Source organism: Hydra vulgaris, chromosome 11 (assembly GCF_038396675.1).
Source record: "Hydra vulgaris chromosome 11, alternate assembly HydraT2T_AEP".
Lineage (NCBI taxonomy): Eukaryota > Metazoa > Cnidaria > Hydrozoa > Anthoathecata > Hydridae > Hydra > Hydra vulgaris.
This window is the reverse complement of record NC_088930.1, coordinates 2,600,760-2,615,000: the sequence shown is the minus strand read 5'-3', so window position 1 is coordinate 2,615,000 and position 14,241 is coordinate 2,600,760. Positions and strand designations below refer to the sequence as shown.

General features: G+C 27.9%; 1 protein-coding gene across 1 annotated transcript in view; it reads right to left on the bottom strand.

Moving 5' to 3' along the window:
- LOC100202574 (mitochondrial glutathione transporter SLC25A40) overlaps positions 1-11,626 on the bottom strand; it is a 40,080-nt gene extending 28,454 nt beyond the window's left edge. Inside the window, exon 1 of the mRNA XM_065809802.1 lies at positions 11,419-11,626. Coding sequence (XP_065665874.1) covers positions 11,419-11,497 — 79 coding nt within the window. The 5' untranslated portion in view covers positions 11,498-11,626. The remainder of the gene's footprint in view (positions 1-11,418) is intronic.
- Positions 11,627-14,241: the final 2,615 nt, after the last annotated feature.

The following is a 14,241-nucleotide window of genomic DNA, read 5'->3' as shown; positions in this document are numbered from 1 at the left end:
CCAGATCAATGTCTCAACAAGTTGTGTTCGGAGATGGCTGATACAAGATGGATTTGTAGCACGTCGACCGCGCAAAAAACCGCTCTTGACCAATGCTCAACAAATGCGACGGCTGCAATGGGCCATGGATCACAAAGATTGGACCACAGAACAATGGAGAAAGGTATTTTACCCTTTACCATTTTTTATATAAGAGCTTACAATCATGTACTTTAAGTTGAAGCAAAATGTAACATATTTTTTCATATAATAATGATGTTTAATATCATTACCCACTAGTGCAATTGTTTTATGTATCGAACATTGTAGCAATGGCTATGTTTATTGCATGAATTCAAAATGAATTGAACATGTAACCAGTGATTACAGGATGTTAATCTAATGTAAGCTCAAGGCTTTTACAGTGTGTTTGTATTTTTAGGTTTGCTTTAGTGACGAGTCTATGTTCGAGATACTCGATGATAAATGTCAGTACGTGCGCCGTCGTTCTGGGGAAGAATTTCATCCGCAATGTCTGGTAAAGACCGTCAAGCATCCTACCTCAGTAATGATATGGTCAATGATAAGTTCCCATGGTGTAGGAGCCCTTAGAATTGTTGAAGGCAGAATGAATCAACATCAATACATCAACATATTAGAGAAAAGCCTTCTACCTCAACTTCCAATTCATTTTCCTGATGGTGATTTCATCTTCCAACAAGACGGTGCACCGTGTCATCGGGCACTCTCTGTTACAAACTTTTTGAATCGTAATAATGTTCCTATCCTACCATGGACTGGTAATTCACCTGATATGAACCCGATAGAAAACTTGTGGATGATAGTCAAAAAGAGAATTGCCGACAGAAAACCAACAACAAAAGTCGCATTGATTGAGGCGCTCATAGAGGTTTGGACACATGATCCAGAAATACAAGACATGTGTCCAAGACTGATTTATGGAATGCCTAAGAGGGTTGAAAAACTTATTGCAGCTAGAGGAGCATCCACAAAATACTGAACTATGCCCATTTTATGACATTGTGTGCGTGTCTTTAAAGGAAATATTCAAAAAATTTACTTTTTCAACAATGGTCTTAATAATTTTCACACCACTGTATATATATATATATATATATATATATATATATATATATACACATAGCCATAACTGCCGTTGGAGGGGGGCCCAGGTCCACCAATAATTTTTAAAAACATTTTTTTTATAAGAAACCTATTGTAAAATATATGGAATGACTTTATTTCTATAGCATTTATTTTCTTGAGATAAACTTAAAATCTGCAAAAACCTTATATTTGCTTAATACTCCATTTTATCGCAAAAAATTAAGCATTTATCGTAATACACATGAGGTTTTTACACATCACAGTTCGATTGTCAAATCAAATAATGTTATTATCAACATTTTTTTTTAAATTATTATCAGCATTCTAATATTAAAACTAATTTAAAATGGTTTGTTTTAGTTATTATAAGTTATTATTTTCAATTTTTTTCTTGATCATAACTCCCCCTCCCCCTCTTTTTTTTCAATCGAAGAAACCCCAGGCCCTCCCAATATCAAAATTGTGGTTACGACTCTGTATATATATAATATGTAAATACAACAAGCATAGGTAGGAAAATAAATGCTCTCAAAATATTAAAAGATAAATTATCACTTGCATTTTTGATAATATTGCATCCAGCTATTCTAAGTGAATTATGTAAAAATGAAATTAATAATTAAAACAAAACAATAATAATAATAATAGAAATTATATTATTTATGAAAAATAATTCGTTCAATAAAACATATTCGTTAAAGTAATTTAAATATAATCAAAATATAATTAAAATATACAAAATATAATTAAAAAATAAATATAATTAAAAAAACAACAAAACTCTTATATTAGTAATGTAACTGAAGGAAAATAAAAATAGAAAAATAAAAATAGAAAAATAAAAATAGCCAGAGAAAAATATTATCATAGAAAATATATTCCTTATAAATATTATCATAGAAAATATATTCCTTATAAATATTATCATAGAAAATATATTCCTTATAAATATTTTTTTTTTTCATAATATGGACACAGTGAGTGCCTTTTATATTATTAAACCAAAAGGGGCTAGCTACTTTTAAGTCTAACTAAAAGTTAAAATGTTTTATTTGGCAAGATATTATAGAAGTCCAGACCAATTGAGATTATATTTGATATTATTAAAAAACTTTCTAAAACCACATTTACCTAAATCTTATGGTAAGCCATATAAATGATAATAAAGTTTTTTATTTTAGTAAAAATTTACCAGCTAATGCAAGCTGTAAAAAAGTGGATATGACATACAAGATTGGGTGCTTGTTTAAAGCAACCAAAAATATGCAGATAGAAAACAAATAAGAACATGGATAGAACTTTTTGATAATATTATTAGTTAGTGGAAACAACAAATGAGTCTAGTCAACCCGAAACAATATTTTTATCATTTGATAGTGCAATGAAACAAGAAAAAATTTATTCACCTCCCCTGAAAGCCTAGCTGAAAGGGCTGCTACAGTCAAGAAGGCTACTTTATTGTGGTAACAATCCTCTCTCTTTAATTGTTGACGAAAAAGATTGCTATGCTAAGAAACAAGTTGAACACTGTACTACCCAGGAATAATATAATAATGTTTGTTTAAAATATTTATTCTTATTTTATATATATATATATATATATATATATATATATATATATATATATATATATATATATATATATATTTATATATATATATATATGTATATATACACATATATATATATATACATATATATATATATATATATATATATATATATATATATATATATATATATATATATATATATATATATATATATACATATATATATATATATATATATATATTATGGTGCTCACTAATTATTGAAGCTGAAAATATTTTGATAGGGTGTATTTATAGACCACCAAATCATCTGAAAAAAACTATACAATTAACCATATAATAAGTAATGCAAAAAATGATATCGACTGCAACAAGTACTCAAAACTTATTAGCAAAGGGGATTTTAATTATCCAGAGATACAATAGAATGATAATGGATCAACATTACTTAAATTGAACTGTGAACAGAGTACTATTTTTATAGACAACTTGAACGATATCGGTTTGGAATGTTGGTTTATATACAAACTGTTGAATTTAATTCAGCAGTTTGTATACAAAGCAACATTCCAAACCGATATCTTTAAACCAACAAATACATTGGATTAAATTCTATCCAGCAATTGTGAAAATTTGCCTGACTTGAAAATACACCCACAATTGGGCAAAATAAAACAAGCTCATTATGTATTATTATTGAAAATGGATATTTTGATAATAAATCAGCAAGGTCTAAGATATAATGGAAAAATATTCAAGTATGCTAATGGAGATTATAAATAACTAAACCTAATCTTTTCTAATATTGATTGGAGTTTTATTTCAGATAATAGTACTATGGACAAATGCTAAAAAAAAAATTCCTAATAAAGTATGATGATTTATGCAATACTTTTATACCTAAAAAGTCTTGGGTTCCAAAAAAAAAAAAATTTCAGACTCTTTCCAAACATACTTAAAAATATTTAAAAATTATCAAATTAAAAATTGCTGCCTTGTAGGATATGCATTTTTAGGCAATAGCTAGGAGAAGGCAACTCCAATTTAAAACACCCCCTGCCTTGAGGCTCTTGGTTGAGTAAAGGCTAAAGATGGTGTCTCGATAAAAATACTCATCTTGGGCAGATGTTAAACGCATCCGGCTACTGTCTTGTAGAAGGCCTCCTAGGCAAAGACTTAATGGGTAAACAGATTTTATCTGTTGACCAGCCCTGCACCCCTTCTTCATCTATTAGGCTGGCGCAGATGTATTTATAATATATTGTTTCCAGGTTAGGATGTTAAATGCTAAATCTTCTTGTAAGCAAAACTCAATAAATGGGTTTTGCTTGTGTCTCTGTTTTTATGACAAGGCAACACATTCAATCATTTCCTAATGAGGGTACAGCTCTAAAACTCAGTTTAATGGTTCTGAGGCTGGCTGGTAGTCAGGTTTCCCTGATTACCAGCCAGTCTCTGTGGTAGCTCTCAGAAAGGCTGATTCCATTGACAGCTTTAAAAATCAGAGTACTAACAGTGTCATGTTGCGCATGGATGGTACCCCTGTATATACTTTTGGTGTACAATGTTTGGAGCCCTTTGTTACAGCTTAATTCGGAGCCCTTTGTTACAGCTTAGGGTTTATTAATAGTAATGAGGCAATTGCTTGGACTATTACAGAGTGTACTAAGTACTATCTATGCTTCAAGTCAAGTTCTTTAATAAATTTAAAAATGACCAAAGTACTATTTTAAAACATAAATCACAAAGCTCTCTAAATCTATCTTTCACTAATATAGATGGTCTTCGAAGTAACTTTCCTTCTGTTTAGTCTAATCTCTTGTAAAGTTCACCAGACCTACTCGTTCTTTGTGAGACTAGTTTGAGTTCGAGTCATCTTGTGATCTTAGTGTTGATGGCTATCTTCCTTCAACTTGTAAAGACTTTAATTGTCACATGCTTGGCCTGGCCATTTATAATCGTAAGATTTCACTTATTTGTCGCAAAACTACTTTTGAATCCACAGACTATTCTTTTATGTTCTTTCGTTTAGCACCACTTCACTCTATCGTCTTTCTTTTCGTTCTATATCGCTCTGGTTCATCTCCAGACTGCACTCTTTTCGATGTTATTTCTGATTAAATTGATCAACCCTCTCTCTTTATACATCAGCCAATATATTATTGTTGGTGACTTTAATGCTCATCTCACTGAATAGATTGGTTCTATTCTCAGGGACTATGCAGGCATTAAAACCCACAACTTTTGCCTTTTTCAATCTTTAACGTAAATAGTTAACTTTCCAACTCACTTTCCAGACAATCCAAATCATTTACCTTCTCTACATGACTTGTTTCTGATCCTATTTTTTATTTCTGATCCTAACCAGTGCTCAGTTTCTCCACATTCATCCTTAGGCGCTTCTGATCATGGTTTGATCTCTCTAAAACTATCATCTCATTCTTCTTCATCACCAGAATCCTTCTATCATTGTACCTCTTACAACTACCATAAAGCTGATTGGGACTTTTTCCATGATTTTCTTCATGATGGCCATGGGTTAAAATATGTTATCTTCCTGCTGACAAATGTGTTATATGATTATTATGTTAAAATCTGTTATCTTCTTGCTGACAAATGTGCTTCTTACATAACTTCTTGGATTTAGGCTGACATAGTATCTTTTATTCCCTCTCAACAATTTTAAGTCAAACCTCACTCTTCTCCATGGTTTTCCTCACATTGTGCTGCTGCAATTTCCAATTGAAACCATTAATTCTATATCTATTAGCAAAACAATTCTCCGAAAACAGACGTCTGTTTACTATTGCTAGAAACCATTGTAAAAAGGTTTTATCTAACGCCAAAACCCGCTATTCTCAGGCTATGAAATCTCGTACTTTATCTAAAAAATTAGGCTCTTGAGACTTCTGGACCAACAGGCTTTATCGTGCATTAGATAAAGGTGGAGTGGCTAAGGCTATCGCTCTTGACATTTCTAAAGCTTTTGACAAAAAGCTGCTCTTCTCCCTAAGCTTTTCTCTTACAGTGTATTAGGTAACATCTTTATATTTTTTGAATCCTTCCTTACCAATTGTAGTACAAAAGTTGACCTCAATGGACAGTACTCTTCTTCATACTCTGTAACTTCAGGGACTCCTCAAGGTTTAATCCTTGGCCCTATACTTTTTTTAATTTACATTAACGATCTTCCAGATATTCTCACATCTAAGGTGGCAATGTTCGCTGATGATACTACCATATATTCTTGTCTTGATAAAAAACCAACACTCTCTGATTGCTTGGAGTGGCATCTGAGCTTGAAAAAGATCTCACATTTGCCACAGAAAGGGGCTCACAGTGACTGGTGAACTTTATTTCAGATAAAACACAACTTTTTTTAGCCAATCATTATTGCAATAATTTAAATCTTCCTATATTTATAAATGATAATATACTCAATGAGTGATCTATCCTTCATCTTCTAGGATTAACTCTTACTTCCAATCTTTCTTGGAAACTTTATATCAAATCCATTGCAAATATAACATCTGCTAAGGTTGCATCTTTTTATCATGCTCAACACTTTTTTACTTTGGTTTACATTCTTTATCTCTATAAATCTCAAATTTGCCCTTATGTATGAAATACTGTTGCAAATATTCCAAATATGAAATATTGTAGCCAACCTCCAACCATTATCACATCAGCGTAATATTGCTTTTCTATATTTTTTTTATTTTCAGCGTAATTTGCTTTTTCTCTTTTCTATAAATAGTATAATGTGCTCTGCTCTAAAGAGCTAGTGTCTCTTGTGTTATCTACTAAAATTCATTCTTATGTTACTCATCATTCAATTTAGTTTCATCCTTTTACTAGGACTGTTCATAAGTGCTCTAAAAATTCTCATTCATCTTGCTTTTTTCTCAAACATAAGTTTTTTAGAATTCACTTCCTTCATCTTGCTTTGCTGACCAATATAATTTGCAATCTTTTAAGTTGTCTGTCAATTGTTATCTTGCTCTACTAACTAAATCTTTCCTCTTCCAGTACCTTCCAACTCTAATAGTAGTTGCTATCAGCCTTGTTGAAAGCAAAGATTTTAGAAAAATAAAAGGATAATCTTTGTCATAGGCTGCGAGCAACAAATTATAAAAATACTAAATGAACGTAAAATGATTAGAAAGATGATACCAAGATCTCGCCAATTGCTATATCTGGAAACATTTCTAGTCATTAAATTTTTAGTTTATAAAAAACCATGAATAGTGTTTTAACGAAATGGTTTATTTATCATATTGCAAAAATTAATGGAAAAAAAACAACAATAAATTTACTACTGCAAAAAAAAAAAAACAGTCAAAACCTTCATATTTTTAATTACTGTTTTTTAACACAAGGTAATTTAAGGATTATAAATAAAAAAAAAAAGTTGTTAAAAAAATGTGCGATAGTTTAAAAATCAACGGATAAAAAATTATGCTAAGGCTATTTCCGCATCATATGTAAAATTAACCAATAACAAATAATGTTAAAGCTATTTGCGCATTGCATGAAACATTAATATTGATTTTAGTTTAGGAAGAAAGTTTAAGGAATTATTTATCTAAAATTAACTAATTGATGTTTCAAATTATAAATTAACTAATTGATAATAAAAATAATAATAAAAAAGATTTTAAAATAAGTTATTAAAGTTTTTTTGTTCGTAACTATAAAAAGTTGAAATTAATTTTTATATATTTTTAAACTCCTGTCTTTTAATTTTGTATACATAAATGCAACGAGCATTTAACTTATAAGAAAATATTGAATAAGATTTAAATAAAATATAAAAGTATATTATATCTTATTTAACGATTCCTTTATTTAAAATATTCCATCACTGCTACATTGCTTTAGACTGTTGTGAATAGCGGTTGTTTTTCAATAATTATATCATACCATATTGTGTTTTTTTTTTTCTTTTTTTATCTGATGATTTATAAAATGAATTAAAATATTAAAATTTAAATCATAATCTTTAATTATAATAAAATAATAGTAATAAAATGGATTTTTAATAAGATTTTATACTATAATTTAAGATCAACATAAATATTTTTTATTGAATAACAGCTATTGAGTTTAGTAATGAAAACAGTTTTACGGTTTTTAAAAAGCTAAAAATTTAAGGACCGGAAGCGTTTCTAGATATCGCAATTCGCGATCACCTAATTTGAGCACAAGATCTATAAAAAAATTTTAATTCAATAGGAAAATCAAATAAAATCAAAACTAATCCAAATTTATTTTTATTCATAAATCAAAACAAAATATAGAACATTACCCAAAATACAATCAATAAAAGACAACAATAACATTGTTACTGATAAAAAAAGTCATTGCAAATTTATTTAACAACTACTTTCATAGTAAATGACCAGGGCTGGTATTTGACTTTGGCCAAGGCCGGTTCTACGGAGTGGACTGCATAAATATTGATGCATATTGACTTATTTTTATATATCATGTCAGTATGCACCAATATTTATACAGCCCCAGCAATAAACCTGGCTTTGGCCCTAGTCAAATACCAGCCCTGGTCGTATACTAAATTTTCAATCAGTTTTTGTGAAAGAAGATAGCAATGCAATGAGTTATTTTAGAATTAAGTAGTCTTAATGAAAATAAATCTCTAGGACCTGACAGAGTTAGTCCATATGTTCTAAAAAATTGTGAGAAAACATAATCACTCCCAATTTCTCTTTTATTTAAAAAACAATTAAATTTATCTTTATCTCCTACAATGTGGAAAAATGCTAATATATACAACAGCATGGATTTGTAAAGCAAAAATCATGCGCCACAAACTTACCAGAATCAATGGACACCATTACAAGTGCTGCTTATGATGGTAAGGAGGTTGAGGTACTAAACATGGATTTTGAAAAAGCTTTCGATAAAGTCCCACATAAATGATTAATTAAAAAATTAGTAGCCTATGCCACTAAATGGAGGTTGCTAGGTTGGATCAAACACTTTTTATTTGATAAAAAACAAATGGTAATTATGAGTGAAAATATATCTAATTGATGTGAAGTATTTAGTGGAGTGCCACAAAACTCTGTATTGGGTCCACTTCTATTAATTATATACATAAATAATTTACCTAACCTATTAACTTCTGAATGTAAATTATTTGCTAATGACAGCAAATTAATTTCAATTATTGATAATGATGAAATCATTTTAAAAGCAGCAAACCAACTTCAAACTGACATTATTTAAGTAATAAACTGGTGTAATATCTGGGGAATTTAATTTAATAAAAAAAATATAAAATCATGCACATGGTACTAAAAATATACCATACAAGTATACTAATATCGACACATATAGAAAATACAAAATTAAAGAAACAAAATTAGAAATAGATTTAAGTATATTAATATCAGCTGATCTAAAATGGCATGAGCAAGCAAAATTAGCAGTCGCTAAAGTGCAAAGGTCACTGGGTTTAATAAAAAGAATTTTACTAATTTAAATTTGGACATAGTTAAGTAATTAAATTTTACACTAGTGAGACCTCATCTTTAATATTCAGTACCAGTTTGGAATCCAACTCTAATAAATGATATAACAGAACTTGAAAAGGTTTAAAGAAGAGCCACAAAACTTATTCCAGACCTTAAAAACCTTCCATATGAAGATAGACTACGGAAACTAAATTTAACAACTTTGGAAAATTGCAGAACTAGGGAGGATTTGAAATACCAATATAAAATATCAATCAACTTACAAACTGTGAATTGGATCAAAAATCCTAAACTGGCTTCTTCACTGACAAGTGACGATCCTTCATCAAACATACATGGACACAGTAAAAAAAATTAACTTAAAAAATTTAACTCAAGAAATAACTTTTCCCACAATAGTATGATTAAAAACTGGAATTCTTTGTCAAACTATATTAATTCTTCAAAGTCCGTGAATTGTTTTAAAACTAGTTTTGACAATTTATAACATTAGCAGCTGTTATAGGATCACAGTATGCTCTGCAACAATGTATATATTGTTGTTACAGTAAATATATATTATATTGTATTATTATTATTATATATAATTTATGTATTATTAAATATTTATAAACTTTTGTGAAACTAATTAAGTTATACAAATAGAGATGTTAATAACTATCATAACAAAACATATACGAAAAATCTTTTCAAATATAATCTAGTATATTTTGTCAAATTTAATAGATGACATTAAAAACATAAACATAAATACAAAAGTTTTTGTTTATAAATATTTATACATATTTATAAATTTGATTTATAAGGGACATGCAATGTAGGAAAATGTTAATTTTTTAAATGTTATACAAATCTAAACTTTAATTTGATTTTATTAAATTTTAACAAATTTATTAAACTTTACAGTAAAACAAAACATATTGGAAAAATATTTTCAATAAACTTCATAATTTTATAATTTTATAAAATATTTCATTATATTATTTTTTAAATATGATTTCAAATTTGACATAGGCATAACTTATGATTAATTCAACTAAAGTTGTGGAAATGGTATGCATATTAAGATTAACCCCTTTTATGGGGTGACCATATTACTACAGTTTACTTAAATTTTTCCACAATGTCTGTAGTATAAAAGTCTCAACAGCCATTGACATTGAGTCACTGTGGTGCTTGTTGACATCGAGTCACTGTAATTCGATGTCAGCAAGTTGCAAGTAACTAATTGCTTATCAAACAACATACCATTTGGCATACCTTCTGATCCCAAACTTAAATTAACTCATTCCTGCAAGAATTCTTCTTATATAATAAAATCTCATAAACCTCCTGATTACCTCAAAAACTAATTTAAAAACAAAAACAATCTGTTTAATCCTACAACTAAATGCAAATACCTTGATATTAATGAACTAAATAAATTTATTATTCCTTGTACAGAAATTTATCTTTCTTCTCTCTTATTTCTTCTCTCTTATTTCTCATCAATGATCTCTCCAGTTTAATTAGTACTACTAATTCTCCTCACATAGTGATAGGAATTACTGAGTCTAAAAGGATATAATATTGAGCATTGTCCAACAGAGTCAAAAACAGGTGGTGCACTACTTTACTTAAATTTAAATCTTGATTACATAAGTCATAGCGATCTCCAAATTTATGTCTCCAAACTTCTAGAGCCTGTTTTTGTTATAATTTGTTAAGTTATAAATCCACTTAAAAATAACAGCATTTTTAGATTTTTATCTATCCATTTTAATCCACTCCTTGAAAAGTTAAACCATGAAATAAAAAATATTGTACTGTTGGGAGATTTCAACATAGATTTATTGAATTATAAAGAATCCTAATTTGTTTCTAATTATTTTGAATCTTTATGCTCTTATTCTCTATTTCTAACCATAATTCTTCCAACACGTGTACATTATTTTGGAAATAAAGATTTAATTGTGTTTAACTATGAAAGCAATTTAATATTAATATTTATATGTTAATACAAATAATATTTACATAATATTTACATGCTATAATTTTTAATATAATTTACATTTAACGTAAATAATTATAACTACAACTAATCAATTACATATTACAATTTCATATTTTAGGATTTGAAGACAATAAAATACTAAATAAGCATTTACAATTATTAATACATAAAAAAAAAAAATGCATAACACAAAAAAAAAAGAGACAAGGAAACAGATTTAAAAAAAAACAATACAGTGATACCTTCAAAAATAAAGCAGAATACTTACTGATTAAAGCCACTAGTAATGCTCCAGCAGATGATGCAATCATTTGTTGGGTTGGATAAAGGTCAACACTTGTTGACATTTCTGAATTTAAACACTTAAGATGTTTTCTAACTTATTATATCGATTATAATAATACCTCATGATTTGAGGTATTGGAATGCTGTCTTTGATTTAAATATAAATTAGAAAAATATAGTTGCAAGTAAGTTCTAAAATAAAATATAATAAAAATTTCTAGAAATAACTTATCTGTATATATATATATATATATATATATATATATATATATATATATATATATATATATATATATATATATATATATATACACATAAAAAACTGGCCTATAACATGTCAATAAAAAAATATATCAAAATTAGTGCCATAAAAATAAACATCTAAACTAGTTTTAAAAAAATCCCTCATTATTTTCCAAAATCTCCTTTCTGCTTTTTTTCTGTTACTGCTTATAGCTATTGTTATTCTTTGTTATTCTTATTTGTATTATTTTCTTGATTATATTTTTCATTATACCAATTATTTTTCGCTTTTCCTATATTCTTTTTTAAAAACTTTTTTTTTATATTAAAATTTAATAAAAAGTTGAATTTATGCAACCCTTTACAGAAAAACTATCAAGCTGTCAAACTTATATATAAATAATTAATATAATTAGGAACAACAATTAATCAGATAAGACTCCTGCAAATCAGAAAAAATGACCCCACTAGGATTCAAAAAAACTCAATACTGTCAATTAGACCATTGCAAAAAAAGTATTACTATAGGTTAAAGAGATAAATCAAACTGCTATTAATATCATTCACTTGCCAATCTTATAAACATATTACTTGAAAATTATATATAACACATACTAAACTCTCAGGTACTTAATACAATACAAGCACTAAATTAACATTTATCAACTCATAACTTGCTGATATTCTTGGGAAAATTTATTCTGCAACTCAAATATCCTTAGTTTCAATCACTTTTAATCCATTTAATTTTGTAATCATTATTGTAACATTTTGTAATCAGTGATGACAATTTGCTTAACTAACTCGAAGTAACAGAAATAGGTTTTTTAGACTGCTACCTGATCTGAGATGCACTTTAACATCAAGAATAAAAAAGTAAAATTCTTTAGTTCTTCAAACACAATTTTTAAAAATTAGATTTATTATGCTTCATATGGAAACAAAATATGGAAACATGCGGAAACAAAATATCTTTAGTAGAATATTCTAACTCTTCTAAGACGAAAAAAAAATTATTCAGTTTTATATGTTGATTCGATGCAAACTAGCTGAGCTTAGAGGCCACTGAAAGTATTAAATAATTGTGCAAAACAAACCATCGCCTTTGTTAGAGTCCTTAACTTTGCACTCACAAAATACAATTAGAAGCCATCACAAGTGTACTCTGAGCCCTTATAGGCCCCCTTTTATAAGAATTCTAAATACAGTGCAACTAAAAACTAAGTTTCATTATGTAAAATTTACAGTTGCAACTAAAAGTTTTATTATGTAAAATTTGACTGAAAGAACAGTAAGAGTTATCTGTGAGTTTTATTTTAAACTTTGCATGCTGATTATTATATTTATTTTTGCTTATTACATTAGTAATCAATAAAACTAACAAAATGTCTAACTTTAACAATTTTAAAAATTATCTACACTATGTTATTCCTAGGTAAAATATTATTTAAATTTAATGAAATATTTAAATATTTTTCTTTTTTTTTTGACATTCAGTTAATCTTTATTAGCCAATTAAAGATGTAAGCATAACATTATTATTATTTATAGCTTTCTTCATTTTGCCCTATTACAAGAAAATAGGAACAAATAATTATTTTTTTTAAACATAATAAAAAAGAAACTCTTTAGCAATTGCAACTATAACAATATAACACTCTACTTTTATAATGTTTGTAAAAAACAATGTTTAATAAATTGCATAATAAACTCACATATTTTATATTTCGGTGCCGTATTTTTGTTTTAACTTTTTAATAAACGCATGCGTGTTTATAAATAGAGAAGGAAGGGGGGGGGGGGAGGGCAGAGCTGGATTAAGGGGCCTCGAAATAGTTTTAAGGACCTTTTTTTTTATAACTCAATTTTTCAGTCAATTTTTTCAAAGGTATTTATTTGTAAAATCATTGGGAGGGGGGGGGGGGCAAATGCCCCTGTTACCCCGTTGCCTCGGGCCAGGACCTTCTACTTTTATTTTTAACATTTTTATTTTTAAAATTTTAAAAAACCAAAAAACTTGAAATCTTTGTAGCGTATTCTTTGAGTGTAAATTTATACAACTTTATGTCAAAATTTATGGAATTTAAATTTTGATTGGATAATTTGAATAAAAATAAATAGAAGTTGCTTAAAAACAAAACGTTGAGGTACCATTGCGCGAGCAACAGCGTAAACAAAAATAAGCCTAATCTTGTGTAAAAATTTTTATTTTGATTTACTCCGCGCGAAAATACTTTGCTGTTAATTTTGTAAACTAAATTTAGAAATCTCTAAGAAGTTGACAAATTTTATTATACAAAGTTGCCTTTACTCATGGTTGTATTTGCACTTGTCTTTAATGAAGTCAACAATTTTTTGGAAATGAAAATTTCCAAAATTATCTTTTGGACATTTTCATCAAATAAGATTGAGAGCTAAGTAGTCGTAGAAGCAGTTCCTATATACGTATCAAAAAACTTGCATGATTGTATCATTCTTTCAAATATAATTTTTCAAAACTTAGCTCTATTTTTTCAACAGAAAATAAGAAAGTTTTATGGGTTTAGAAAAAGATACAATAGAG